The 24,991-nt window shown below is 52.3% G+C and overlaps 1 protein-coding gene across 1 annotated transcript in view; it reads left to right on the top strand.

Moving 5' to 3' along the window:
• Positions 1 to 1,008: 1,008 nt before the first annotated feature.
• CYTH4 (cytohesin 4) overlaps positions 1,009 to 24,991 on the top strand; it is a 31,381-nt gene continuing 7,398 nt past the window's right edge. The window contains exons 1-10 of the mRNA XM_038422268.2: positions 1,009 to 1,159; positions 8,455 to 8,537; positions 12,539 to 12,603; positions 13,094 to 13,160; positions 15,490 to 15,608; positions 16,099 to 16,179; positions 17,168 to 17,280; positions 19,658 to 19,806; positions 24,169 to 24,280; positions 24,632 to 24,708. Of these exons, the coding sequence (XP_038278196.1) occupies positions 1,141 to 1,159; positions 8,455 to 8,537; positions 12,539 to 12,603; positions 13,094 to 13,160; positions 15,490 to 15,608; positions 16,099 to 16,179; positions 17,168 to 17,280; positions 19,658 to 19,806; positions 24,169 to 24,280; positions 24,632 to 24,708 (885 nt within the window). The 5' untranslated portion in view covers positions 1,009 to 1,140. The remainder of the gene's footprint in view (positions 1,160 to 8,454; positions 8,538 to 12,538; positions 12,604 to 13,093; positions 13,161 to 15,489; positions 15,609 to 16,098; positions 16,180 to 17,167; positions 17,281 to 19,657; positions 19,807 to 24,168; positions 24,281 to 24,631; positions 24,709 to 24,991) is intronic.

A 24,991-nucleotide genomic window follows, 5' to 3' on the forward strand; every position in this document is an offset into this window, starting at 1 on the left:
TCGGTTTCAGGACGTCTGGCATTGTCTCACCATCCTCAGCCGTAAGCCTGACAGAGAAGTAAGTGAGAGGAATCCCGTGGCCAGGCCACCAGATCACTTCTACAATGAACTGTGTAAGTCCCTGTGAATCCCTTGCCCTGCAAGAGAATCTCGGAACATTGATGCCAGCTGTCGAGCTCCCCTTGTGGCCACAATGCCCTCCCCTCCTTCCCCCTCACAGCGTGTCAGGGCCTCACATAGAATAGACACTAGACGTGGCAACCAAGTGCAATTACCTCAAGGGGAAGTGTGCAGCCTTCCGGGGTGGGGGTGGGAGGAGGGGAAGAGAAAGCTTGACACTGACTGTCCCGGTGGTTAAAGTCCTATACTCTCCAGAACAGACACAGCACAGGCAGGGCCAGGGCAAGCTCCCTCCACTGCCCTGCTGGGGCAAGGCTTCCACAAGGGAGGGAGTGACTCTAAGGATGAGAGGGGAGCTCACTCTCCATGGCCCAGTCAATCCTTGCTGAGGAGCCTGCCCAAAAGGGACCAATTTGGGATGGGGAGAAAGGAACCTGGTCTGGATATAAGACCAACAGCTGTCAGCAGGGTGCAGTGCAGGACCCAGCACACACCGATTTTGGAATTCTCACCCACCCACCACCTATGGCTAACTTCTTTTGGGAGCTTAGAGCAGGGGCGGGGGAAGCGGGGGGTTGTAAACCTGTTTCCCAGCACAAAACCATCCACGAAGCAAGTTGGCTCTTTGGGTTGCCAACTTCCCTCTTCCTCACTCCCCAGAGTATGTTGGATCAAACCAGATGACAGTGAATCTCGAGACCAACCCCCCAGCAAAGACCTGAATGGCTGCCCATGTTAAAACAGCATGGCTTTTGCTCATGGCTTGGTTCGTTTTATTTTTAGGAAGTAACCAATAAGGGTTTGTACACTCTGAGAAACATGAATTCATCACTGCCTTCACCATTCTGAGCAATATGGGGAAGAGATGGGGGTGGAGCCTCTAGACAACGTGGTCCATCCAGCTGACACACTTTTAGCTACTGAGTTGAAGTAGTGCTAGTTGTGACAGGCACCCACAAGAGCAGTGGGGAAAGAGAAACTGACGGCTGTTAAAGAACTCTCCTTTCAGCAAGTATCAGGATGGACGTTTGTCCCACTGGTAAGTCTTTCCTTTGGCCGCCTCTTTCCTGTCTTGTTGCTGCAAGTGGTGCTAACCCACTAGGCTCTGTCAGGGCAGTGACACCAGCTGGAGAGGGGTGCTGGGGAGGAAAGGGGAGACGAGGAGTTCCCCAGATGCTTTGGGTGGGATTTATAGCTTGCAGGTGTTGTGCTGTTTTCACCTCCCTCCATCCCTCCCAGTTATTCAGGATCTGTTCCGGCTCCCTGCAGATGTCACTGGGAGCCGACCCACTGACATTAATGGGACCAGGGTCAAGCCATTACTGAGCTTTGAACAGACAGGACATCTCTGAGGAGGAAGGTTAAATCCCTCATGTCAGTAACCCTCAGAGTAGCTAGATAACAAGGAGGCATGGAGTATGCCAGGCCCAGCCTGGGGCATCAGAGGTGCATGGTGCTTGTACTGAGGGTCAGCATATGACTGTAAACAACAGATTCCTTTGATGCAGCCTCGGTGTGACAGGAACAGAGGTGCAAAAGCATGACTTGCAAGCTCAACAGCGAAATTGTGAAAGCCTTCGCTTCCCTGCCCCAGCTGGGGCTAGTGCAAAGTGAGTGTGTGTAAACCCCCAGAGTTCTGATTGAGCAGTGCGTAGCACAGGTGTAAATGACTGCCTGTGGGGCATGGTAACAGTAAATCAGCCCCCTGAGTGGAGGAGAGAGGGAATGGTCCACTTGGAAATGGGGAGTGGGGGAGAGGGAGCCCAACGACCAGTAGCTCAGCTCAGCAATAAAATCATAGGCTTGGACATATCCCTGCGAACCACAGAAACATGACGGACTCCAAAAGAAGCTAGAAAGACAGAAGTAGCCGAGAGGCAGTGAGCGAGATAAAAACGTATTTCCTGTTTTAGTAAGTGGTGGGCAACGGGGGGGTGGGTGGGGGAGAAGCTGACAACAAAGGGATCCTGGCTGGCCTCATGCTGGCAAGGTCAATTGTCCAAGGAAAAGGTGGATCTCAAAACCAGTTGTCCAGCACGAAAATATGATTGCTCTAATGTTGTTAATAGCCACAGTGAGTTACTTGACGTTATGAATATTGTTGTGCTTTGTACTATTGTGCTTTGTAGTAGTGTCTGGGGCCCCAATTGTGAACCGGGGCCACAGTGCTGGGTGCTGTACAAACACACAACACAAAGTCCTTGCCCCGAGTAGCTTAAGTGGAGTCATTGTATTTCTATGATTCGCATGGATATATCCAGGCCTATGATTTTATTGCTGAGCTGAGCTATTGGTCTTTGGGCTTGGTTTGACATTGGCAGACATTTGGGGAAGGGTCTTCACTGGCAGGAAATCTTGGCCTTTGGAGCAGTGAAAGGTACCCACCCCCAACCCCACCCTGCCTGGGGACCCACGGCTGGCTGGCACTGGTTCAAAAGTCAGCTGTGCTTCCTGGGGAGGAGGCGTGGTCAGGGGGCCAAGAGTTTGCCCCGATTGAGTGTGTCCCTCAGGCAGCTTTCAGTGAGGAAGCTTCTGCAGTTTAAGGTCGCCCAGCCCATGGCACGACCCTAATGAGGGGCGAGGGTGTAAATACTCCCTTGTCCTCTGCCTGGAGTGAATCCCACTGAAGCACAGTGACCCCTGCTGCTGCTAGGGGATGCCATTTGCACCTCTCTGGGCCAACTCCGGGGAATCAAGCCCATTGTCTGTTTCTGTGGAGAAAATGTTCGACTTCCTCTCCTCCCTCATAGTCCATGGATGACTGACAGGGCGAGCCTGAAAGGCAGAAACTCCCACCCCTTTCCCTTGGGGGGCGAAGTGAGCGACTTCATCTTGTGTGTTCCTATGTGGGAGAGAGCTATGCCGGCAGGGCCATGGGCTGGGCTGTGCGATGGAGCCCGCGCTCATAGGATGGAGTATGGAGAGATGATCATGTCATAATCAGAACAGTGGTGAGGCTGGGAGAGGGATCTATGCAAGGAGGAGAGTGAGGAACTCCAGGGTCTGCTGCCGCCTCTCATTGGCTGTAAATTCAGCCTCCTACCAAGATAGACCAAAGGCTTGTGTATTGTGGATCCTGCATTTAGTCTAGTGGCTTCTAGTATTGCCAGCACAGTTTTGTACCCATTACTAATGGAGGGAGGAAATTGCAGATGCAGTTGTTCCTGTCTGCAGTGGTATGCATTTAGATGCCTAGCTACACCCTCCACTGTTCCTCAGATGTTCTTGTCAACTGCTGGAAATGGCCCACCTTGATTATCACTACAAAAGGTTTTCCCCTCCCTCCCCCCCCCCCCCCCCCCCCCCCGGCTCTCCTGCTGGTAATAGCTCACCTTAAGTGATCACTCTCCTTACAGTGTGTATGGTAACACCCATTGTTTCATGTTCTCTATGTATATAAATCTCCCCACTGTATTTTCCACTGAATGCATCCGATGAAGTGAGCTGTAGCTCACAAAAGCTTATGCTTAAATAAATTTGTTAGTCTCTAAGGTGCCACAAGTACTCCTTTTCTTTTTGCGAATACAGATTAACACGGCTGCTACTCTGAAACCTAGCTACAGTATGTGGTCTTCGGTGTGGCTGGCTAAACCATTGTGTTAATTATTTGGCATGTGTACAGTGTGGTTACCAAATTTGCACCATCCACGCTGGAGGTGAGTTTTGAAAATAGAGGTCTGAGCATGTCTTGGGGAAACGATAGGAGCTCATGAAACCTTTGGGGGCACTGACTCCCTGGGGCATTGGACTTGACTTAACTAATTCCTGTTCAATGTGGGTGAAATTTATCCCTGGGCAGAGGGCCTGTACGTGGTCTATGCATCATTTAAGTTAAGTCCTCAACACAGGGTTTACATGGAACTTAGCTGGTGCCTAGACTCTGTGTGGATCCTCTGTACCAGATGTGAACTTCTTTACCCTGTGATTGCATTGCTACGCCCAGGCTCATCTTTAAGGTATTGGAGTGGACCAGTGAGAAGATCCACTGGGACTCTCCCTTCCCAAGTTCCCAGGCTCCATTTTCTATAAAAGCAGAAAATGAAAGAAAGGGGAATCATTATGCTGCTGTCAACCTCCTCTGCTGTTGGGAAAATAGAGGCCAGCTGCCTGCACATTATTATTTATTACCACAGTGCCTAGGAGCATTCAGCATGGACCACAACCCCATTATGCTAGGTGCTGTACAAACACTGAACAAAAAGACGGCCCACGCCCCAGTGAGCTTATAATCTAAGTAGCATAATTGCCCTCATTTAACCATTCAATTGATTCAACGGATAGTTCTTCAAAGAAACGACTCGATTCTGGCTCATTGCAGGATTTTGTGGGCAAAAGGGTGACTTTTAGGTTATTTTCTCTCCTTTCCCCACCCAACTACAGAATCCAAAGCAGGCAACAAAGGACTCAAACTAGCCATCTCGTGTCTCCGCTACCAAAATGCAGAGGTTTGGAATGCCTGCTAGGGAAGCACAATGAAAGAGAGGCGCTTACATTAAATTCACTTACTTATTAAGTTGCTTCCAATCGGAGTTAGGCACCTCACCTGCTTAGGTGCTTCTGAAAATCCCACTAGACACCTCTCTGCATCTTTAGGTGCCTAAATCCCTTTGTAAATGTGACCCACCTGCCCCGTTTCTTGCTCACTCTCACCTTGATTCCTCTTGTTTCCCCTTCCATGTCTGACTCAATCTGCCCATCACTTTCTCCCTGCCTCCATCCTTGTCTACCCTTTTCTCTTCCAGTCAAGGCAGGCAGGTAATTCATTTGTTTCTTCGGCTGTTTGGCAGCATTTGCAAGGAGAGGGAGCCCTGTTATTTCCAGCCTCAGCTTGGCGACGTGGGTCAGTGGACATCCTCTGGGGGCCAGATCCTTGGGCTCGCTACATGCTTTAAGCTGTTTCACCAAAGCAAAGCAGCCATAGTGCCGGCTTCACTGGTCAGTGTAAGATACCCCCAGGTGATGCAGACCATCCGTAGCAGCACATCAGCTATAACAGCACCACAGCCATCAGGGTATGGAGCATAGCTGAGGGCGAGGCTAGGGAATATGTGCCCACACTGCTGCTCCCCGGCTGCCCAAACAGCCCCAGGCAAAGATTGTAGCAGCCCTGAGGTTGCTCTTGCTCGCACCAGGGACTGTCCTGGTCTCTTGTTGACCCTGGGATAAGAGGGCATAAAAGTGACATCAAGCCACCTTTGCCCCTTTCCCCTTTTGAGCTGCACTCGGCACAGAAATGGGGCTGGGATTTTGAATTGGAGTTAGGCAGCCCATTTGCCAGGCAGTAAGCCATCATAATTCACTTGTCAAGCCATCATAATTCACTTGTCAAGCCTGCAGGTCTGGTTGTCACAGATTGCTAATGCAGCCCTAAGATGCATGACAGGAGGTGTTTCCAGTAGAGATAGGCAAGTGTTAGTACCATTATACAAGCCACTGGTGAGACCTCATCTGGAATAGTGTGTGCAATTCTGGTCTCCTATGTTTAAGAAAGATGGATTCAAACTGCTGCAGAGAAGGGCTACTAGAATGATCAGAGGAATGGAGAACCTGCCTCACGAGTAGAGACTTAAGGAGCTTGACTTGCTTAACTTAACAAAGTGCTTCCTATAAATACATCACAGGGATAAACACCAGGGAGGGAGAGGAGTTATTTAAGGGAAGGGCCCATGCTGACACAAGAACAAATGGATATAAACTGGCTATTAATAAATTTAGGCTAGAAATTAGATGAAGATTTCTAACATCCGAGGAGTGAAGTTCTGGAACAGCCTTCCAAGGGCAGCAGTTGGAGGTTGCCTACAATGTCATATGACCCATCCATGACCACTATTAGCAAATATCTTCTATGGCTAGTGATGGGACACTAGATGGGGAGGGCTCTGAGTTCTACAGAGAATTCTCTCCCAGGTGTCTAGCTGGTGGGTCTTGCCCATGTGCTCAGGGTCTAACTGATCACCATATTTGGGACGGAATTTTCCCCCTGGGTCAGATTGGCAGAGACTCTGGGGGGTTTTCACCTTCCTCGGCAGTGTGTGGCCCGGGTCACCTGCAGGTTTGAACTAGAGTAAATGGTGGATTCTCTGTAATTTGAAGTCTTTAAATCAAGATTTGAGGGCTTCAGTAACTCAGCCAGGGGTCATGGGCCCACTACAGGAGTGGGTGGGTGAGGTTCTGTGGCATGCGGTGGGCAGGAAATCAGATTAGATGGTCATGATGGTTAGCCTTCTGGCCTTAGAATCTATGAGAGCAGGCATTTTCCCATCCTACCTGCGTTGCATGGGGGCTTGGACAATTTAGCTTCCTCCAGGTCCCCACCAAGGCTGACTCCAGAGTTGGGGGATATGCTCCTGCCCAGTCCAAGTTCCCGTCCACACAGCTCTCCCCAGTCTCAGTGGCCTCAACTCAGTCAAGGCAATTTGTGCGCATGTGTACAACTGTCTGCAGGAAGCTGGCTAAGGGCTACTGCTTGGGGTGACTCTGCCCCCTTCGTCTGTGTTGGGCATCCTCAGGGCATGTGAAGCCTAGAGGGAAGCCAGTAGAGTTCAGTGAGTAGCATTGCGGGGGGCGTAAGAACATGTGGTAAGACTCTAATGGGGCTGCCCCGTCCCTCACTTATCTGGGACGCTGCAGGAAACAAGCCCCTGTGCTCTGAGATTACTGTTCTTTCTCCCCCTTCTTTTTTCTCTCCCCTGCCACAGCTGATTCCTTCCCCTTTTCCACCCTATTTTTAGACATTGTTCCGTGTGTGCAAGGCACACTAAGAGAGTTTCCAAAACAGCTGGTCAGACTTCCCCTTTCCCCCCCAGACACGGGAGGCCCAGGGGATTTTGGTGTGTGCACAAACAGAGCAGGATACCTGCTGGACTGATCTGATGCAGGGGCGGGGGAAGGCATTTGCCTAGAGAGATGCTCCTGGCCTGGGGCTGAGTGAGAGCTCTCCACACGCTGCCCATATGTGCGTGGGTTGATCTGTGGCTCCCCTGAACTCCCTTGCCGCTGATGTGGGCTCTCCATTTCTGCTGCTGCAGCTTCCTATTTCTCCTCTGATTCTTGCTGAATGCTACGCTCTGGCCAGAGTGTATGTAGCCGCTCTGCTGCCGTTCCATTTCTTCTTTTAGGTCTTTTATGAATCATTCTGTGGTCTTCTCAGCCCCGTCATCACTTGTCTTCCTGTGAAGAAGAGGGGAAGCAAGAGCAGCCCGAGTTACATCTGTGTTAAGCCCGTGGTCATTGGAAGATTTTCCCAGCCCCATCACTCCTCTTCCTCAGATGACCCCCCCCAAATTCCCTTCCCTCAAAATAGCATCAACTTAGACTCTCTCTTAAACCATTTCTGTGTCCCATTTGCGTTTGTTTCTTGCATCTGTTTCTGCATTTAATAGAAGGGCTTTAATTTCTGAGAGATCAAGAGAGATCAAGCCAATGGCTTTTGATTGGGTTAGATTTTATATTTAGGTCACTGCTTTATCAAAAAGAAAAGGAGGACTTGTGGCACCTTAGAGACTAACAAATTTATCTGAGCATAAGCTTTCGTGAGCTACAGCTCACTTCACAGACTAACACAGCTGCTACTCTGAAACATGCTTTATCAAGTTAATTTGTCCTGATCTTGCTCATGAAAGAAGCTCGTTTGTATGAGAAACCACGAAACAAAATTTGGCAAGATTGAACACCGCTACTTGGGAGAGTCCAGGGAGCGAAACAGGGGGGTTGTTGCAAGATCAGGGCTGAGGGACATTGGCATTGCCGTGTAGTGCCCAGGAGTGGTGTGTCTGGGGGTGCTGCAGGGTTAGGAGAAGCATTGGCAGAGCTGGAATTGGGTCCCAGGACTGGAATAGGAGGGTAGGGTGCCGGGCAGGAGGGAGGTGCCCTGGCAGAATGCTATGGGAAGGAGCAGCTCAGGACTGGAATGGCAGGGGTTGCTTTGTCCTGCCCACAATGTTGTGGGGCTCCACTTGGCCTGAGACAGTTCCCGTTCTCACTGGCATTCATTTTTCCTTTTAGAGTAGCAGCCGCGTTAGTCTGTATCCGCAAAAAGAAAAGGAGGACTTGTGGCACCTTAGAAACTAAAAAATTTATTTGAGCATAAGCTTTCGTGAGCCTCAGCTCACTTCATCGGATGCATTCAGTGGAACATACAGTGAGGAGATTTATATACACAGAGATAAATATATATTATTTATATAATCAGTGTATATAAATCTCCCCACTGTATGTTCCACTGAATGCATCCGATGAAGTGAGCTGTAGCTCACGAAAGCTTATGCTCAAATAAATTTGTTAGTCTCTAAGGTGCCACAAATCCTCCTTTTCTATTTCCTTTTGTATTTCCAGAGTCATCTGATCTGAGCGAGGCTGAAGAGGCTGAAATAGATACTATCAAGAAGCACAAGATGGTACTCCTGGAGGACATTCAGGTATGGGCCACCCCGCCCCTTCCCATCTCTGGACAGGCAGGTCTTTCCAGAACCTGCTCTCTGGGTGAACTTTTTACAAACATCCCATCCCATCTAGAACAGTTCCCTGGCCTGGCAGGAAATACTTTCCCAAGCACCATCAGATCTGGAATTCTGAGGTTCAAATGGCACCAGTCCCACCATTAAGCAGCATCCCTTCTGGGGAAATCCCTGTTGCAAGAGATCATCAAGGCAAACACTATAACGGGACATTTTGAAAAGGCTGGTGAATTTTATGAGCAATATTATTAACAGCCCAGATCCTCAGCTGGGATAAATCGAGGTAGCTTTGTTGACATGAATGGATCTATGCCAATTTACAGCAGCTGTACCAATATTTGGAGTTACTATTAATTAGCACATATTACTTGTCTAGTACCATGGCTGTGCATGGCAGTGTACAAAACCAGATAGTTTCTGTTCTATTCCATGCCCATTGTCATGGCATCTGAGCCCCTGCCCTGTGTCAGGCTGTCTGAAGTGACTCACAAATGCAGGTGCCAACCTCAGGACAGCTACAAACCAGGGCTCAACCCCCAAACTGGTTGTGTGTTTCTATCATTAGATTTAACCACCCATCAAGTGTGAACTCCACAGGCACTGTAACAGCCTTAACAGGGAGTCACAGACATTCCTCTTGGGCACTGCAATCTATCTAGCCACCCAGGCCTGCCTTTGTGACACAAGCCTGCCTTTGTGACAGATGGTCCCTAACACCAAAAACCTCAATTTTCAGGTTACTCCCAGTCCCAAAGGACCAGTCACTTACCCCAGGTCATTTGTACCTTATATCCTACACCAAAGACAACGCTTTTAGCCAATCCTATATTTAGGGCCCTACCAATTTCACAGCTGTGAAAAACGTGTCACGGACCATGAAATCAGCCCTCCGCCACAAACCTGATCTCCCCTGCTGCTAGGAGCCCAGGGCTCCTAGCTGCTAGTCCAGCTGCGCTGGGAAGGGACAGGAGTTGCCCTTCCCCTGCACAACTGCTCTTGGTGGGGAAATCAGACCCATCTCCAGAGGCAGCACAGAAATGAGGGTGGTACATCCTCACTTCTGCACGGCAGCAGCCCAGGAGCTAGGCTCCAGGCTTCCATCCTCCCCCCCTCCCCCCCAGCTCCTGCCGCAGCACCAGGCGCCAAGCTTGGGGCTTCCTTCCACAGTGGCTCCTGCCAGGCTGGGAGCTTTCACTCACAGCAGCTGCAGCTGGGGCAGCCTGGGCTCTGGGTTTCTGTCCCGTCCCCCCGCTCCAGCTGGTGCTTGAGGCAGCTTGGGCTTGGGACTTCCGCCCCCTGCCACTCCAGATGGGGCTCGGGGCAGTCCGGGCTCAAGGCTTCAGCTCTGCGGTTGCAGCTGTGGCTCGGGGTACCCAGGCTCGTGGCTTCTTCCCCTGCGGCTCTGCTGGGTCTCGCGGTGACCTGGTAGGGGCTTCTGCCCTGGGGCCTCTTCCAGGGCTGGGGCACCCATTTTCCTGGGGGGCCCTAAATTGGCCAGGGCCCATGCCTTAATCTGCCCCTGGAGTGGACTAGCAGCCAGGAGTCTCCAGCTGAGGCGCTCCCAGCAGCATGGGGGAGATCCTATCCACCTCTACCTCAGGAACCTCCTCTAACTGCAGGAAGCTGGGATCTCAGCTCTGGAGGTAGCATAGAAGTGAAGGTGGCAATCTTGGGACCCACCTACAACTTTGCAACCCCCCCCATCCCTCATGATCCCATTTTGAGTGGGGACCCCCATGGTTACAAACCGTGAAATTTCAGATGTAAACGTCTGAAATCATAAAATTGACCAATTTTAAAACCCTCTGGCCGTGAAATTGACCAGAATAGATGGTAAATTTGATAGGGCCCTACCTATCTTAAACTAACTAAAGGTTTATTAATTAGGAAAAAGAAATAAGGGCGGTATGGCAAGGTTAAAGCAGGTAAACGCACACACACACGCACGCACACACACACACACACACAAGTTACAATCATAGATTTCAAAAATAGAAGCTGCTGTAATGTTCAGGCGCTATCTGTCCTTTAGGGTTAATCCAGCTAAGCATCCCTAAGGATCCTTGGGGATCCCTTGCTTATGCTTAGAAATACTGCCCTCTCCAAATTCCAAGCAACACAGTGATACAGATCCTTCTGGTTAGGGATTTTTATTCCCTTCCCTCAGAGTTCAAACTGTGATGGGATGTAGGTTTGTGCAGTTCCCCTCTTCATGGGTGTGGGGGGAAACAATCAACAAAGTCTTGTCCACTGATGTTCCATGGTGGTTCATCTGCTGTCTATAGGCCTTCTTCTGTTGAGCAGAAGATGACATCTTTTGTGGTAAACTAATATTTTCATGCTTGGTAATGCTTCTTTCCTGACTGTGGGGATTTCCAGTTTCTTAGCAAACACTTAAATATTACCTTATAGGGGTACCGATATTACCAGTGAGATTAATGCATGTGGCAATTCACAAGCATTCCATACAGTCCAAACACATCTCTCTAAATCTAATACCCATTTTAACAATATTAATACCCAAGTGAGCCAGACTGGTTTCCAGCTATGCATGTGTCAGTGTTCAGTGAGGCCTAGGGGCCTCGCCATGAGCTGGCACCTGGCCTGCCAGCATCACACACTGAAGAGCTTATTGAGCCAGATCGGTGGCACTACGTTGACTTGCATCAGTTGAGGAGCTGGCCTACAATCTGCAGGTGCCCAGATGCCCAGGTGACGAGTGCAGTGCAAGGCCTAGGACAGAAGGTTAAGCCAAGTTCTACCAGATAAATAATCCCATCTCGTGCTTCTTGGTGTGAAGTGATTGCCATAGAGTCAGGAATGCAAACCCCCTCCCCCATTCCAGGTACAGCTTTACATAATTATCCATTTGCATTGTTTTTTTGCCTTCCCACTGTCAACGTAGGAGGCAGGAAACCTGAGTAGATGGACCAGAGGGCTGACCCAGTATGGCAGTAGACAAGATACTGGACTCGTTGGGCCAATAGTCTGAATCTGTCATCTCCCCAATGCTGGTTGGTAATCAGTCACTGCCCAGTGGAGCAGGAGGTGCTTAGGTAACAGGGTCCCAGGATGGAGATTCATCCCCTGGGGAATTTCTGCAGCAATCTTAGTGCATTATCACTGCAGTTAAACAGCTAGTAGATCTCAAATTGCCTATTGAGCAGTAACCATTTGAATTACAGTAACCAAGCTCAGGGCTCCATTGTACTAGGTTCTGTACAATCATGTTCTCAGGGACAGTCCCTGCCCTGAAGGGCTTAAAATCTAAATCAGCTCACCAGGCAAAGGGTGGGAGGGGAAACAGAGGTGTGGAGTAAACCCGAAGAACTTGGCTCCCTTTGTAACCCAGAGGCAGCCGACTAGGGGCCGGGAGCTATCAAGTGTCCAAAGGAGCTGAATTCCATGTTTAACTGATAGAATATAGTGAGGAGCAGCCCCACCAGCTCACCAGTCTGTGTGTCAACTGCTGAATGCCAGGGGAACAAGCAGCTCCCTTTGATACAGGATCAGCACACCTAAGCCCAAGGTGACTCCCCCTGCTTGGTAGCTGGTTCCACTATCTCTCTGCACAGCTTTCCTGGCTGCGTGGCTACAGCAGAGAAAGGGGCACGGCACAACACCCAGGATCCGTTCCAGAGCGGGCACAGACATGGGTCCCTGTTCTCTTGCTCCCTGGCTCTCTCTACACTCAACTTTTCAGCCATGTTTGACAATAGGTGTCAGAACATTTGCTACCTACCCCAGCCTTCAGCCAGTGTCCAGCATGGGTGGAGAAAGCCACCTAAAATCAGCGCCCTTTTTGATAAGACACCCTGGCTAGTCCTGTGACAATGGCCAGTGAACTGGGCTGGCCCTGCCCACACCAGCCGGGAGTGGCAGCTGCCCAGGGATGAGGTGAGACATCTGGTCTCTCTTCCATCCCCTGGCTCGCTCTCACTCCCTGTCTCTTCCTCCCACAGAAGCTGAAGGAGGAGATTGCGCAGGTGTTTGCAGAGATAGATTGCTTCCAAAGCGTAGAAGAGAGGTGAGGATCCAGCCACATGCCTGCAGGGAGGTGGCGATTGCATGGGTGTTTCTCTGGTGCATAGGTGGCATGGCTCTTCTTCAGGGTGGAGAAGGAACCACCCCTAGCTGAAGCCTTTCCATTGACATCAGTGGGCTTTGGCTCATGTCCCAGGAGAGGGGAAGCTTTCTGGACATGGGAAATGATGAAGACAGCTCATTTGCGCGTGCACTCTCTCTCTCATGAGATTTCTCTTTACTAGAGAACAGTGAGGTCAGTAAAACACCAGCCCCTTGAGAGATTCCAGGCTCCATAGGGGTTAACACCCCCTGCCTTAGGACAGACATATTCTAAGGCAGGGGGTGGCTTCTCTTCTTCGCCCTGGAGCAAGCCTGAGCTGAGATGTGGGAACTCCTGTTGGCAACTTAGCCCCACTCCTGCCCCACCCTGGAGGGGAATACTGGCTGCTTCTCTTTGTGCCAGGCTTGATTCTCCACCTTTGCATCCGCAGCAAAACAGCCCAGAGGGACAAAGATCTGTGCATGGGCCGGAAGAAATTCAACATGGACCCCACAAAGGTAAGGTATACTGTTCCAACTGCTGCTTGTTTGCATCCCATATGGACTCCTCTTTACTACAGATCAGATGCGAGTTACCTACTCCAGAGACATTCATTCTGCCATCAGGGCAGACACACGTGGGGTGGGTCCCAGGAACTGGTGGTGGGGTGGAGGTAGGCTGGTTTCTCAGCCTGACATAGCACTGCCAGGCCATGCCTTGCACCAGGATATCTTCTGAGAGCTCTGAGCAATGCTGCCTCCCCATGACACATGGTGCTGACACGTGTCAATCAAAGCACCCCAAAGCAGAAGAGAAATGGGAGGAGGAGAGACAGGGCCAGACTTAATCCAGCCACTAACTCTTCTGTCTGTCAAGGGAGCCCAAGTCCGGAGAGCCCCCAGCCCAGGCTCTCTCACCCCCATCAGCTGATTCCTCTAAAACCCATTTCTGGGTTGGGAGGGAAGTCACCCGACAGGATGTGAGGCTTTCTCGCACTCAGAGCAGGCCCGGCCAGGCCAGGTCGCCCCTGCTGCTGGCCTGGGAACGAGCGTATAAGACTTGGACTGCAAAGCAAGTCTGGATCTCCCACCCACTGGATAACTCCCCCTACCCCCACCCCCGGCAGGACCCGCACTCCCCACCCCACCAGCAGGGGACTCAGAGCAGGGTGTAAAGGCAGAGGTGAATGTGAATAACAAGAAGAGACCTGAGGGCCGTTTTCTCTCCCCTCCCCCGCTCTGCTGGACCACTCAGTCTATGCTCTGCAAAGAAAACCACAAGCTGCAACAGTAATATCAGCCCCCATCGTTTTAACCACAGCAACTGTCTAACTGGCTCCAGCTCAACCGCCACTGCTCTGACCAACTTTCCATCACGCCTCCGCCCCCTCCCGCTAGGACACAAAAGAGGACCCACCAGCAGAGCCAGTGCTAGGCAGACTAAGCAATTGCTTAGGGTCCCGAGCAGCTCAAGGGGCCCCCATTGTCCCTTTTTATTATGTGTTGTATGGGGGGGATATTCCTGCTTAGGCCCCCAGTGGGCTAGCACTGCCTCTGCACGTCTGTACCATCACAGGTTTCAGAGTAGCAGCCGTGTTAGTCTGTATTCGCAAAAAGAAAAGGAGTACTTGTGGCACCTTAGAGACTAACAAATTTATTAGAGCATAAGCTTTCGTGAGCTACAGCTGTATGGTCTAATAAATTTGTTAGTCTCTAAGATGCCACAAGTACTCCTGTACCATCACAGCAACTGCTGGCAATATCCACCAACTCACCAAAGGGTGAGCACAGTCTGGGTGACATTCACTCCAGAGCACCAGCAAACCAGCATTAGGACTCCTCTCTATTTACCTCCCGCCTGGCAATCCAGCCCCTTGCGGTCTCTTATGTAGAATTAAATCAAGCCCTGTTTTGAGGCCCTAAGTGGGACTTTAGTGATGCCTGGTCTTTGTCCTGATCCCTATGTGCAGAGGAGGATTGCACCCATAGATAGTGCAGACTCCGCCCAGGGGTGCCAGGGCGGGAGAGGGGCAGTGTGTGTTACTTTGGGACAGAGATGTTTGGGAAAACGTAGAGGGAGCTATTTTCCATTGGAAAACGCAGCTCTGTCGAAATCAAAATGCTTCACAAAATCATGTCGATTTCATCAAAATTCTGTTTCAGAGAAAAAAAGGTGTGTGGGCGGGAAGGGAGGGGAGTTCCAACAGTGTTGAAACACCCCATTTGGACACGTTCAGAATGGAATGTTTCCATTTTTCCTTTTGAAAAGATGTTTCGTTTTGGAATGTTTTAAACGGTGCATGACGCTGTACATTATAATAGAATATGCCTTTTTAAAAAAAGTCAGAATGGAACCAAACCAATTTTGTGGACACAAAACATTTTTATCGACCCAAAATGAATTTTTTTTTTTTGTGGGAGCGGGCTGTAACTTTCTTCTGAGGAGAATTTTGAAATTTTCGGGTTCCATTGGAATGAAACAAAGACAAACTTTGAAATCTCAGACTCCTGCTTGAAATGGACTTTCCGTTCTCCGCACAGCTCTGCTCAGGAACCTGGCAGCTCCCCGACAGTAGGTGTCCCAGGCCAGGCCAGGACGGGGAGAGGGATGGGTACAGCATTAGCACCTATGTGGAACATGAGAGGAGGGATTAAGATAGCAAGTCTGGCTGTGTACTTCCCAGCTGCGTTCCAAGAGGGAGGGGGAGTAGCTGGATTTGGGAGGAGGCTTGTAGAGCTGGGGAAACATGATGTCCAGAGATGATTGGGCTGGACCCCCCCATTAAATTGTCCTTTCGCGGCCCCCCAGAACACCCTCACTCACAGCCTGGCTGTGCTTTTCCCCCAGGGGATCCAGTACTTGACCGAGCACAAGTTGCTGTCCTCAGACTTGCGAGAGATCGCCAGGTTCCTCTACAAGGGAGAAGGCCTGAACAAGACAGCCATCGGGGATTACCTGGGAGAGAGGTAAGTCTCCCCTAGCTGATCCAACTCTCTTAAGCCTTAGACCCAATTTCTGCCGCCAGTGTAGCTGAACTGTAGCAACCCCTAGCATAGACAGGCAGAGCTGCTACTTGCACTGAGGGAGCTCGGCTCTGCTTGAAAGGGAGATAAGTCATGTATAGCTCAGCTTCCGGCTGTTTACCCTGTAGATGCAAGGGGTTAGCACTGGGGTAGCTGCACTAGTTGCTGATGGCTGTACTTGGGGCGAACCCCCGGTGCAGAAAAGGCATCAGTGTAACAACGTTGCCAAGGGTCCTGGTGTCTTTTTGTGGGGGAAGGGGAGCTGAATTTTGAAAGCAGGGAGAGGGGGTATGCAGAGATGTTCCTGGGGGAATCGGAGCTCTGAGGGGTCTGAGCCCAGCTCTGCTCTAGGTCACATAGTAAGGCTGCATCATAAAGTCACAGTCTCCTTCTCGCCCCAAACCTTCCCACTCGGCCCTGTTCCCTCAACCAGGAACTCGGCAAACCTGCAGATCCTTCAGGCCTTTGTGGAATGCCACCCGTTTGCCAACCTCAACCTGGTGCAGGCACTAAGGTGAGTGAGCACACAGGCAGAGACAGCAGAGGCCTGGGGGTGGGTCCTCAGGCCTGGCTGCAAAGGCAAGCGAACACAGGCCAGAGGGCCCGGGGCTAGGGAGACAGCTTAGAGCAGGGACGGAGCTTCCCAAGCATTCGTCTGGGAGGGGACCCCTGCCCCCATTTTCATACGTGGGTGTCCGACTGCACCAATGCAGGGGAACCCACTTCCCGGGGCAGTGCCCCATTGCTGTGCAGTGCGTTGGCGAGCGTGACCTCCATTTCCCTGGGGGGCATCTTGCTGCAGTTCCCTGTATTAGGGAAGAGCATCCTACTCTTTCATAGGTTGGCCCTGCTCCTTCCTCCTGGGGTGTCCCAGCATGGGGGGAGAGGGCCTGCTGTTTTCAGGGGTGGCCATGTGGGCAATGTCTGTGTGCTGTGGGAGAGGGATCCCCCCACCACCACCCGGGCGTCTCATTGAGCTCTCACATTGCCCATGCAGGCTTCTCCTCGGGCTCTTGTGCACTACCAGCAGAGGGAGCCTGTGTCCTGAGGCAGGCGTCTCATTTGAGGCTGTGCACTGGGGAGAGAGGTCCCCGTTTGCTAAGAGAGCGTCCTGCTGGATGCCCATGTGATGGGAAGAGAGGCCTTTGGCTCTGGAGCAGGTGTCCTGTCCTGCTCCCTTGTTTTGGGAGAGGGTCTCCATTTCTGAAGGACAGTGTCTAGTTGTTGCCCTAGGAGCTGAGGGAAGGGTTCCCTGTTTCCCAGGCTGGGTGTCTCATTGGGTGCTGAGGGGAAAGCTGCCTGGGTCCTAGGCTGGGTGTCCCAGCGCACCCGTCTTGGGAAGAAAGGGGCCCCTGTTGCACATAAGGATGTCCTATTGCCTTCCCTGTCTGGAAGGAGGACCCCCACACACCATGGGAGGAAGGAGGTTGCCTCTGTGTATTAGGGACATGGAGCCTGCCTGGCCATTCCGTGACTAGCCCATGGGCCTGGTGTCCTTGTAGGCAGTTCCTGTGGAGCTTCCGGCTGCCTGGGGAAGCCCAGAAGATTGATCGGATGATGGAGGCCTTCGCCAACTGGTACTGCCAGTGTAACCCGGGAGTCTTCCAGTCGACAGGTAGTTGCAGAGGTGGGGAGTGGGGATGAGCTGCCAGCATTGGCTCAGTTGTTTGCTAAAGAGGGGCCATGATCCACCACTCACAAAATATAGTGTTTGAGCAGTAGAGGTGGCACCTCCAGCTTTAGCTTCCCTTCGATCTGGTGATTTGGCCCTGGTCCCCTGTCACTTCTGCCAGTTCCTACCCTTAGGTGGCTTTTCTAGAAACAGGGGACAATCCTGCTCTCTGCTTCACTGACAGAAACCCACTGGGCCATGCGTGGAAGTCAGTTGAGTCTACGTGGATTAACCCCAGCTGGGGATCATTAATGATTTGGATGATGGGATGGATTTCACCCTCAGCAAGTTCATGGATGACACTAAGCTGAGGGGAGAAGAGATATGCTGGAGGGTAGGGATAGGGCCCAGAGTGACCTAGACAAATTGGAGGATTGGGCCAAAAGAAATCTGATGAGGTTCAACAAGGACAAGTGCGGAGTCCTGCACTTAGGACGGAAGAATCCATGCACTGCTACAGGCTGGGGACCAACTGACTAAGCGGCAGTTCTGCAGAAAAGGACCTGGGGATTATAGAGGGTGAGAAGCTGGATATGAGTCAACAGCGTCCCCTTATTACCAAGAAGGCTAAAGGCACATTGGGCTGCATTAGTAGGAGCATTGCCAGCAGATTGATGGACATGATTATTCCCCTCTATTCGGCACTGGTGAGGCCACATCTGGAGTAATGCGTCCAGTTTTGGGCCCCCCACTACAGAAAGGATGTGGACAAATTGGAGAGTCCAGCGGAAAGCAACAAAAATGTTTAGGGGGCTTGGGCACATGACTTATGAGGAGAGGCTGGGGGAACTGGGGTTATTTAATCTGCAGAAGAGAAGAGTGAGGGGGGATTTGATAGCTGCTTTCAACTACCTGAAAGGGGGTTCCAAAGAGGATGGAGCTTGGCTGTTCTCAGTGGTGGCAGATGCCAGAACAAGGAGCAATGGTCTCAAGTTGCAGTCAGGGAGGTTTAGGTTGGATATTAGAAAACACTATTTCACTTGGATGGTGATGAAGCACTGGAATGGGTTACTTAGGGAGGGGGTGGAATCTCCATCCTGAGAGGTTTTTAAGGCCTGGCTTGACAAAGCCCTGGCTGGGATGATTTAGTGGGTGTTGGTCCTGCTTTGAGCAGGGAGTTGGACTAGATGATCTCCTGAGGTCTCTTCCAACCCTAACCTTCTATGATTCTGTGATCTAGCTCTAGTTTCTAGTCTCTTACCTACAAAAGGAGTTGCCTCTTGTTGCCTTGATTTCCCTTTTCCTCCCGTTATGTCTGATCTCTTCTTCCTTCTTTCCCCTGGCCAATCTCCTCTCCTCCTCCTTCTTGGCACTCTCCTTCCTTTCCCCTCATGCCACACTCCATCATCACTGTCCCTCTTCAGGCAGTTGGCTCCAGAAGCCTTGCCAGTACCCGACAGCTTAGGATAGTGGCTCCTCGCTATCTGACAGCAGCAGTGCTGTTAGTGATCTGCACTCAGGTAACTGAGCCATTATAATGCCAGCCAATCCATCCTGTCCCAGCAGTGAAAAAGCCTGTCACCACCATCAGTCTTGTGTCTTCGGCCCACAGCTCCAGGTCCTGGAATGATCGGCCCAGGCCACCCCTCTGTCAGTGTATTCTTAGCGCCCACCGGTCATGCTGCATGTTCCAGCATTTCATAACTGTGTCCCAGCGACTGTGTCCTCCCACCGCGTTGCTGTCCTAAATCACATCTGTGCTGCAGGTCAGACAGTGGTTCTCAACCGATTTACCATTGTGGGCCGCATCCAATACTATCTGTATGGCCCTGAGGATGTCACATGGCCCACAGCTGTCTGCTGATTGGGCCACAAGTGGCCCATGGGCCACAGATTGAGAACCACTGGTGATCAGGATGGTCCCTTCTGACCTTAAAGTCTATGAGCGTTGACAGCCACCTGTGCTAAATCAGTGTCTTCATGTAATGGCGCAAGGTTAAGGAAGCAAATAAATGTCACACCCTCCACCTGGGACTTGTGTCCACTCCACACGCACAATGCGGGCCCTTGACAGGCCCCACGTGCCGGCCATCAGACCCCAGTGGGGTGAACAGCCTCTTCCTGCTTTCCGAGGGCTCCATGGGATCCAAGTGCTCAGTACTGGAGACCAAAGGAACAGGCAATCCAAGGCCATTAGCAGAGCCCAGGCAAAGGGAGACAGCCTCCTCCCGCTGCAAGAGGAACCTTGCTAGAGCCCCAGTGGGAACAGAGAAGCCTCCCCTCAGAACCCCAGGGGCATGGTTCACCCTGCAGGGGTGTCTGGAGTGGTGATGCTGCCAGGCACCCACACAGCCCTGGGCGTTCTCTCGCTTGCCGACAGATACGTGCTATGTGCTCTCCTTCTCCATCATCATGCTGAACACCAGCCTGCACAACCCCAACGTGAAGGACAAGCCCCCCTTCGAGAGGTTTGTGGCCATGAACCGAGGCATCAACAATGGAGGGGACCTGCCTGAAGAGCTCCTGCGGGTAAGTGCTTCTGCCTGCTCACTTGGCCTGCTGTCGGGTGCTGAGCTGGAAGAAATACCCAACCCAACCAAAGGCATCATCAATACCTCTCCCTGGGGCATCGCGCTGATTTCTGGGTGGCCCCTTCCTGGAGCATCCATGGTCCCCATGAGTAGGAGAGTCTATGTATTCCTCCTTCCTCAGTGGCTCTGGAAGTGAGGGTTGCCAGGTGTTTGGTTTTTTTACTGGAACTCCTGGTCGAAAAGGGACCCTGGTGGCTCTGGTCAGCACTGCTGACCGGGTCGTTAAAAGTCCGGTTGGTGGCGCAGCGAGACTAAGGCAGACTCGCTGCCTATCGTGGCTCCCTGCGGCTCCCGGAAGCAGCGGTATGTCCCCTGCCCCCGGCTCCTTGGCGCAGTGGCAGCCAAGGGGCTCTGCGCACTGGCCCTGCCCCAAGCACCAGCTCCACAGCTCCCATTGGCCGGGAACTTCGCGGCCAGTGGGATCTGCGGGGGCAGCACCTGCGGACATGGCAACGCACAAAGCTGCCTGGCCATGCCTTCACTTAGGACATGCTGCTGCTTCCAGGAGCTGCCTGAGGTAAGTTCCACCTGGAGCCTGCACCCCTCACCCACGCTACGCCCTGCCCCCCTGACCCAACCCTGATCCCCCTCCCACCCTCTGAACCCCTCGATCCCAGCCTGGAGCACCCTCCTGCACCCCAAACCCCTTATCCCCAGCCCCACCCCAGAGTCTGCACTCCCAGTCGGAGCCCTCGTACTCCCCTCCACCTCAACCCCCTGCCCCACTCCTGATCCCCCTCCCACCCTCCAAACCCCTCGGTCCCAGCCTGAAGCACCCTCCTGCACCCCAAATCCCTCATCCCCTGCCCCACACCAAAACCTGCACCCCCAGCCAGAGCCCTCACCCCCCACACCCCAACCCCCTTCCCCAGCCCAGAGCCCTCTACCGCACCCTGAACCCCTCATTTCTGGCCCCATCCCAGAACCCACATCACCAGCCCAGAGCCAGTACCCTCTCCCATACCCCAACCCCCTGCCTAAGCCTGGAGCCCCCTCCCATACTCTGAGTCCGAACCCCTCGGTTCCACTCCCCAGCATGGAGCCCTCTCCTGCACCCCAAACCCCTCATCCTCGGCCCCACCCCGGAGCCCGCACCCACAGCCAGTGCCCTCTCCCCCTCCCGCTCCCCAACCCCCTGAGCCAGCCCGTGAAAATGAGCGAGTGAGTGAGGGTGGGGAGAGCGAGCAACAGGGAGGGGGGATGGAGTGAGCAGGGGCAGGGTCTCAGAGGAGGGGCGGGGCAGTGGCGGGGCAAGGGTGTTGAGTTTGTGTGAGTAGAAGGTTGGCAACTCTAGTCACCCAGCTACTGAGCAAGGAGGAATAAGTGGACTCTCCCATGCTGGGGGACCAGGGGTGCTCCAGGAGGGGGGTATGGGTGTCTGGAAGATGAGAGAATGTACTGTGGCCGAGGGACAGGGAAGGTGCATTGGAGAGAGCCTGCCAATGTGGCCTTGCTGGCTAGGGTGTGCTACAGAGCAGGAGAGTGTGGGGCGTGTGTGTGTATGTGACAGAGAGAGAGAGCAAATCTGTGAGGGTTGCGTGTGCATGTGTAAGTGTGGTTAGCGGTGGGTGTGTCTGTCGGGGATGTGTCATGGTGCGTGTCTGCGAGTGTGTATCCGTGTGTGGGCATGCCTGCCTTTGTAGGGCTGGGACTTTCACGGGCCTAATGGAGCAAGACACCCAATGCACAATAACCTGCCAAAAGAGCTGGGCACCTGACTCCCTCAGCCCCAGCCTTTGTCTGTAAGCTGTTCAGGGCATGGTGTGTGTACACAGCCTGGTGCATCTGGGGCATGATGATGATGATGATGATGTCATTGTGGGCCAAATTATGAACCCCTTACTCACACTGAGTAGCACCCAGGAACATCCCCATTGATTCCCAGGGGACGACTCATGGAGTAAGGTGCTGACAGGAATAGAGGTCTCAGAGCCTGGCTCTGCAATGCCATGTGTCTTTGCTGTGGGGCATTTGCTCAAGGAAGGACTCTGGCATCTCTTTCTGCACACGTCCTGCCATTTGTAGCTCAGGTTTCTCTGATCCCGAATGGCCTTGTGCCCCTGGCCAGCCTTGGAAAGCCCCAAGGGATTTATTTTACATGGTGAATTCCTGCATTGCCTGGGGGCCATTCTCCCTCTCGCTAGGCCTCCCTCTTCTGAGGACCTTGGTGGCACCCCCTGCAGGTTCACCCTCTGGCTCCCTTGGCAGTATCAGTACCCAGACAGGGATCCATACTTACGAGAGAGCATCGTTAGGCTTGGGCAAGGAAGAGCCTTAATGGCCAGGTTTCCAAAGGAGCAGAGCAGCACCCTGTGGCCCTTGTTCAGGGGCCTAAATGGGGGCAGAAAGTCTGGCCCTAGGAGACCTAATGCTGTGTGCTTACCCTGCTTTTCCCATGCAATTCCCAGAGCTGTGGAGACCAGCCACCACATGGCTGAGTCTCAGGGAAGGCAGCATGACAGCTCCTCCTTTCTCATACGATACCCGGGGGTGGGAGGGTAGGTTTAGCGACTCCTGCTCAGGTTTAGCCTGTGGAGAGGGGCCCTGCACAGTGCTGTGACTGTGACTCTTTCTTGGGGTGCCCAGAACTCTAAACCACTGTGTTACCCCCCTGTCTTGTCCACCTCACCAGCAAACTCTTCCAGACTCTGCCAGTCTTCGCCTAGCCTTGCTGGTAACATTCAGTGAACCCGTTCCCAAGCCCCCAGGAAAAGTGTTCCTCTGGAGCAACTAGCCCCGGCCCTGGATGCCCATAGAAATACCAAGTTTGCTGTTGCCTGCAAAGAGACAGAATCCACACCAGCCAGCCGAGGACACTCTTCACCTTAATACGCAACACTGAGCTGGTTTGTAGTAAAACCAAGCCTAAGTGTCTGAACAGAGTACAGAGACTGAAGAAATCCTAAGCAAGAGGGAAAGAGATGGTTACAAACAACACAAAAAGCTCACGTTTTCTAGTGACTCAAACTTAGCCTTAGCAAGCAGCGATCTTCACCTAAACAGCTTTCACATCTCCATCAAGCTATCAGCATCCCCAGCCCCTCAGGCAGGAGGACCCACCGTTCACAGGGTCAGAGCGTGCTTCCCTCTTTGTTCCCTAAGTGATGGATAACGAAGGAGTCTCCTTGCTTCTTTTTATAGTCCAGAAAACCTTTGAAACGTATTCTCTGAAAAGTAACCCCAAGGCTCCTCTCCTCAGCTGCTTATTCTTTGGGATGCAGGCCACAAGCCCACTCCTCATCCTCTGGTCAATTTGCTTTCTCGGTTGGCTCACTCACTTTGGATGCAAATGTACTTTCCTTGGCCTTTGCTTGTGATCAAGCCATGCTGTTGTCTCAGAGCTTGATCCATGCTGACAGGTAAAGTCACATTCCTTTCTCCAAGGCAGGCTTGCTTATCAACTGCCTCCACAACATATTGTAAGAACGTATTGCCAGCACGCATACACAACTCTTTATACACAACCCGTACATACATCACAGAGTGATCTTCATGACCAGCATGGCACCAGTTTTCATATGATACCTTACACGACAGTGTTTGGCTAAATAATCTCACAGTCAAGTGTTGGGTGTAGTGAGTTTGTCAGGCCTGCAGGGATTTATTGTTACATAACCATGTGGCCTTTGTTGGTTGGCATCAGGGGGCTCATACAGGCCACAGTGATGATTTGGCATTCAGAACCCTCTATCCTGCTCCCGACACCCACCCACCCCAGCAGCAGCCCTGGCTTTGTTTAGCACCCCTCTGCCCCACTCCTCCCTCAGTGTGAAGGGCTCAGCTTTCTGGCATCATGTCACTTCCTGACAGTTGTTTGGAGGAAATTGCAGGAACTTTTTACTCAGAACTTTGCATAATAAATGATGTCAAACCCCAGTAGCACAGTGTCATCCCCGCACAGGACGAGAAACTGGAATCCCCCTTCTACAGCTGTGCAACGTACTTGGGCATGCCTGGTAGCTCACAAGCATGTGTGTGTGTGTGTCTGCTTCTAATTGCTACCCTCTGCGCTTGTGTGTGTCTGTGCAAAATAGCATGCTGGCTGCATGGGCATATGTGTATGTGTGTGTGTGTACCCACACCTGATTGCTCACTTACAGGAGGGTTCCCCATTGAGTGTGTGTGGCACAGGAATGTTGAACGAACACATACCACTCCCATTTTGTCCCTGTGAGATGAGCATTAAGGGGTACCACGTAGCCAGCAACCCCTGTCCATCCATATGTAGGGAATGTCAGTGAGCTAAGTCAGGTCACCCTATGCCAGCTTTTTTATTTCTCTCCCTCTTTCTGTGGGGCAGAATCTGTTCGAGAGCATCAAGAACGAGCCATTTTCCATCCCGGAAGATGATGGGAATGACCTCACGCACACTTTCTTCAACCCCAGCCGCGAGGGCTGGCTCCTTAAACTGGGTACGAATCGCCTCCTTGTGCAGCTCTCCCCCATGAGCATCACCCCAAGTGTTTCCTACGCATCCATGTGGAAGTCTGCAGCAGCTGCCCTTCCTTCTGCTGCCGTGGGTTGAGCCTGACCCCTGGTGTTCAAACCTCCTGGCTGTTCTCTAGCCAGCCCATGCCTGCACCTCCCAAAGCCAGTCTGCTCAGAAGGGTGCCGCCCCTCCCCCCAGTTCTGAGCTGTGCCAGCTCCCGGGGTGTGTTCAGCATGGAGCGGAGGGTCTATCCCTGGGCACTAATCTTTGGGGGGTGATTGCAGTGAGCGGGGGCTGTCAGGGACTGACACGCTTTGAATCTTCCTGCCCCTAGGAGGCCGGGTGAAGACCTGGAAGCGCCGTTGGTTCATTCTGACTGACAACTGCCTGTACTACTTTGAATACACCACAGTAAGGCTGCACTCCAGTCAAGCAGATCTCTCCCATGGGGGCTGTATTTTCCAGGGGTAATGAGGGATGGGGCTACACCCCACTCTGTCATCCCTGGACTGCAGTCAGACTGAGTCCCCCCATTCCCACCCCCCACCCCAGGCTATGACCCACAGCTGCCATTCCAGACTGATTAGAATCAACTACATGGTATCTTCTGTCAGGCAGAACTCTGGCCAGCTATAGCCATGGGCACCAAGCACCCCTTTGATTTGCCAGTGTGTTTCTGTTGGGGGCCTGTTTT

This window comes from Dermochelys coriacea, chromosome 1 (genome assembly GCF_009764565.3).
Source record: "Dermochelys coriacea isolate rDerCor1 chromosome 1, rDerCor1.pri.v4, whole genome shotgun sequence".
Taxonomy (NCBI): domain Eukaryota; kingdom Metazoa; phylum Chordata; order Testudines; family Dermochelyidae; genus Dermochelys; species Dermochelys coriacea.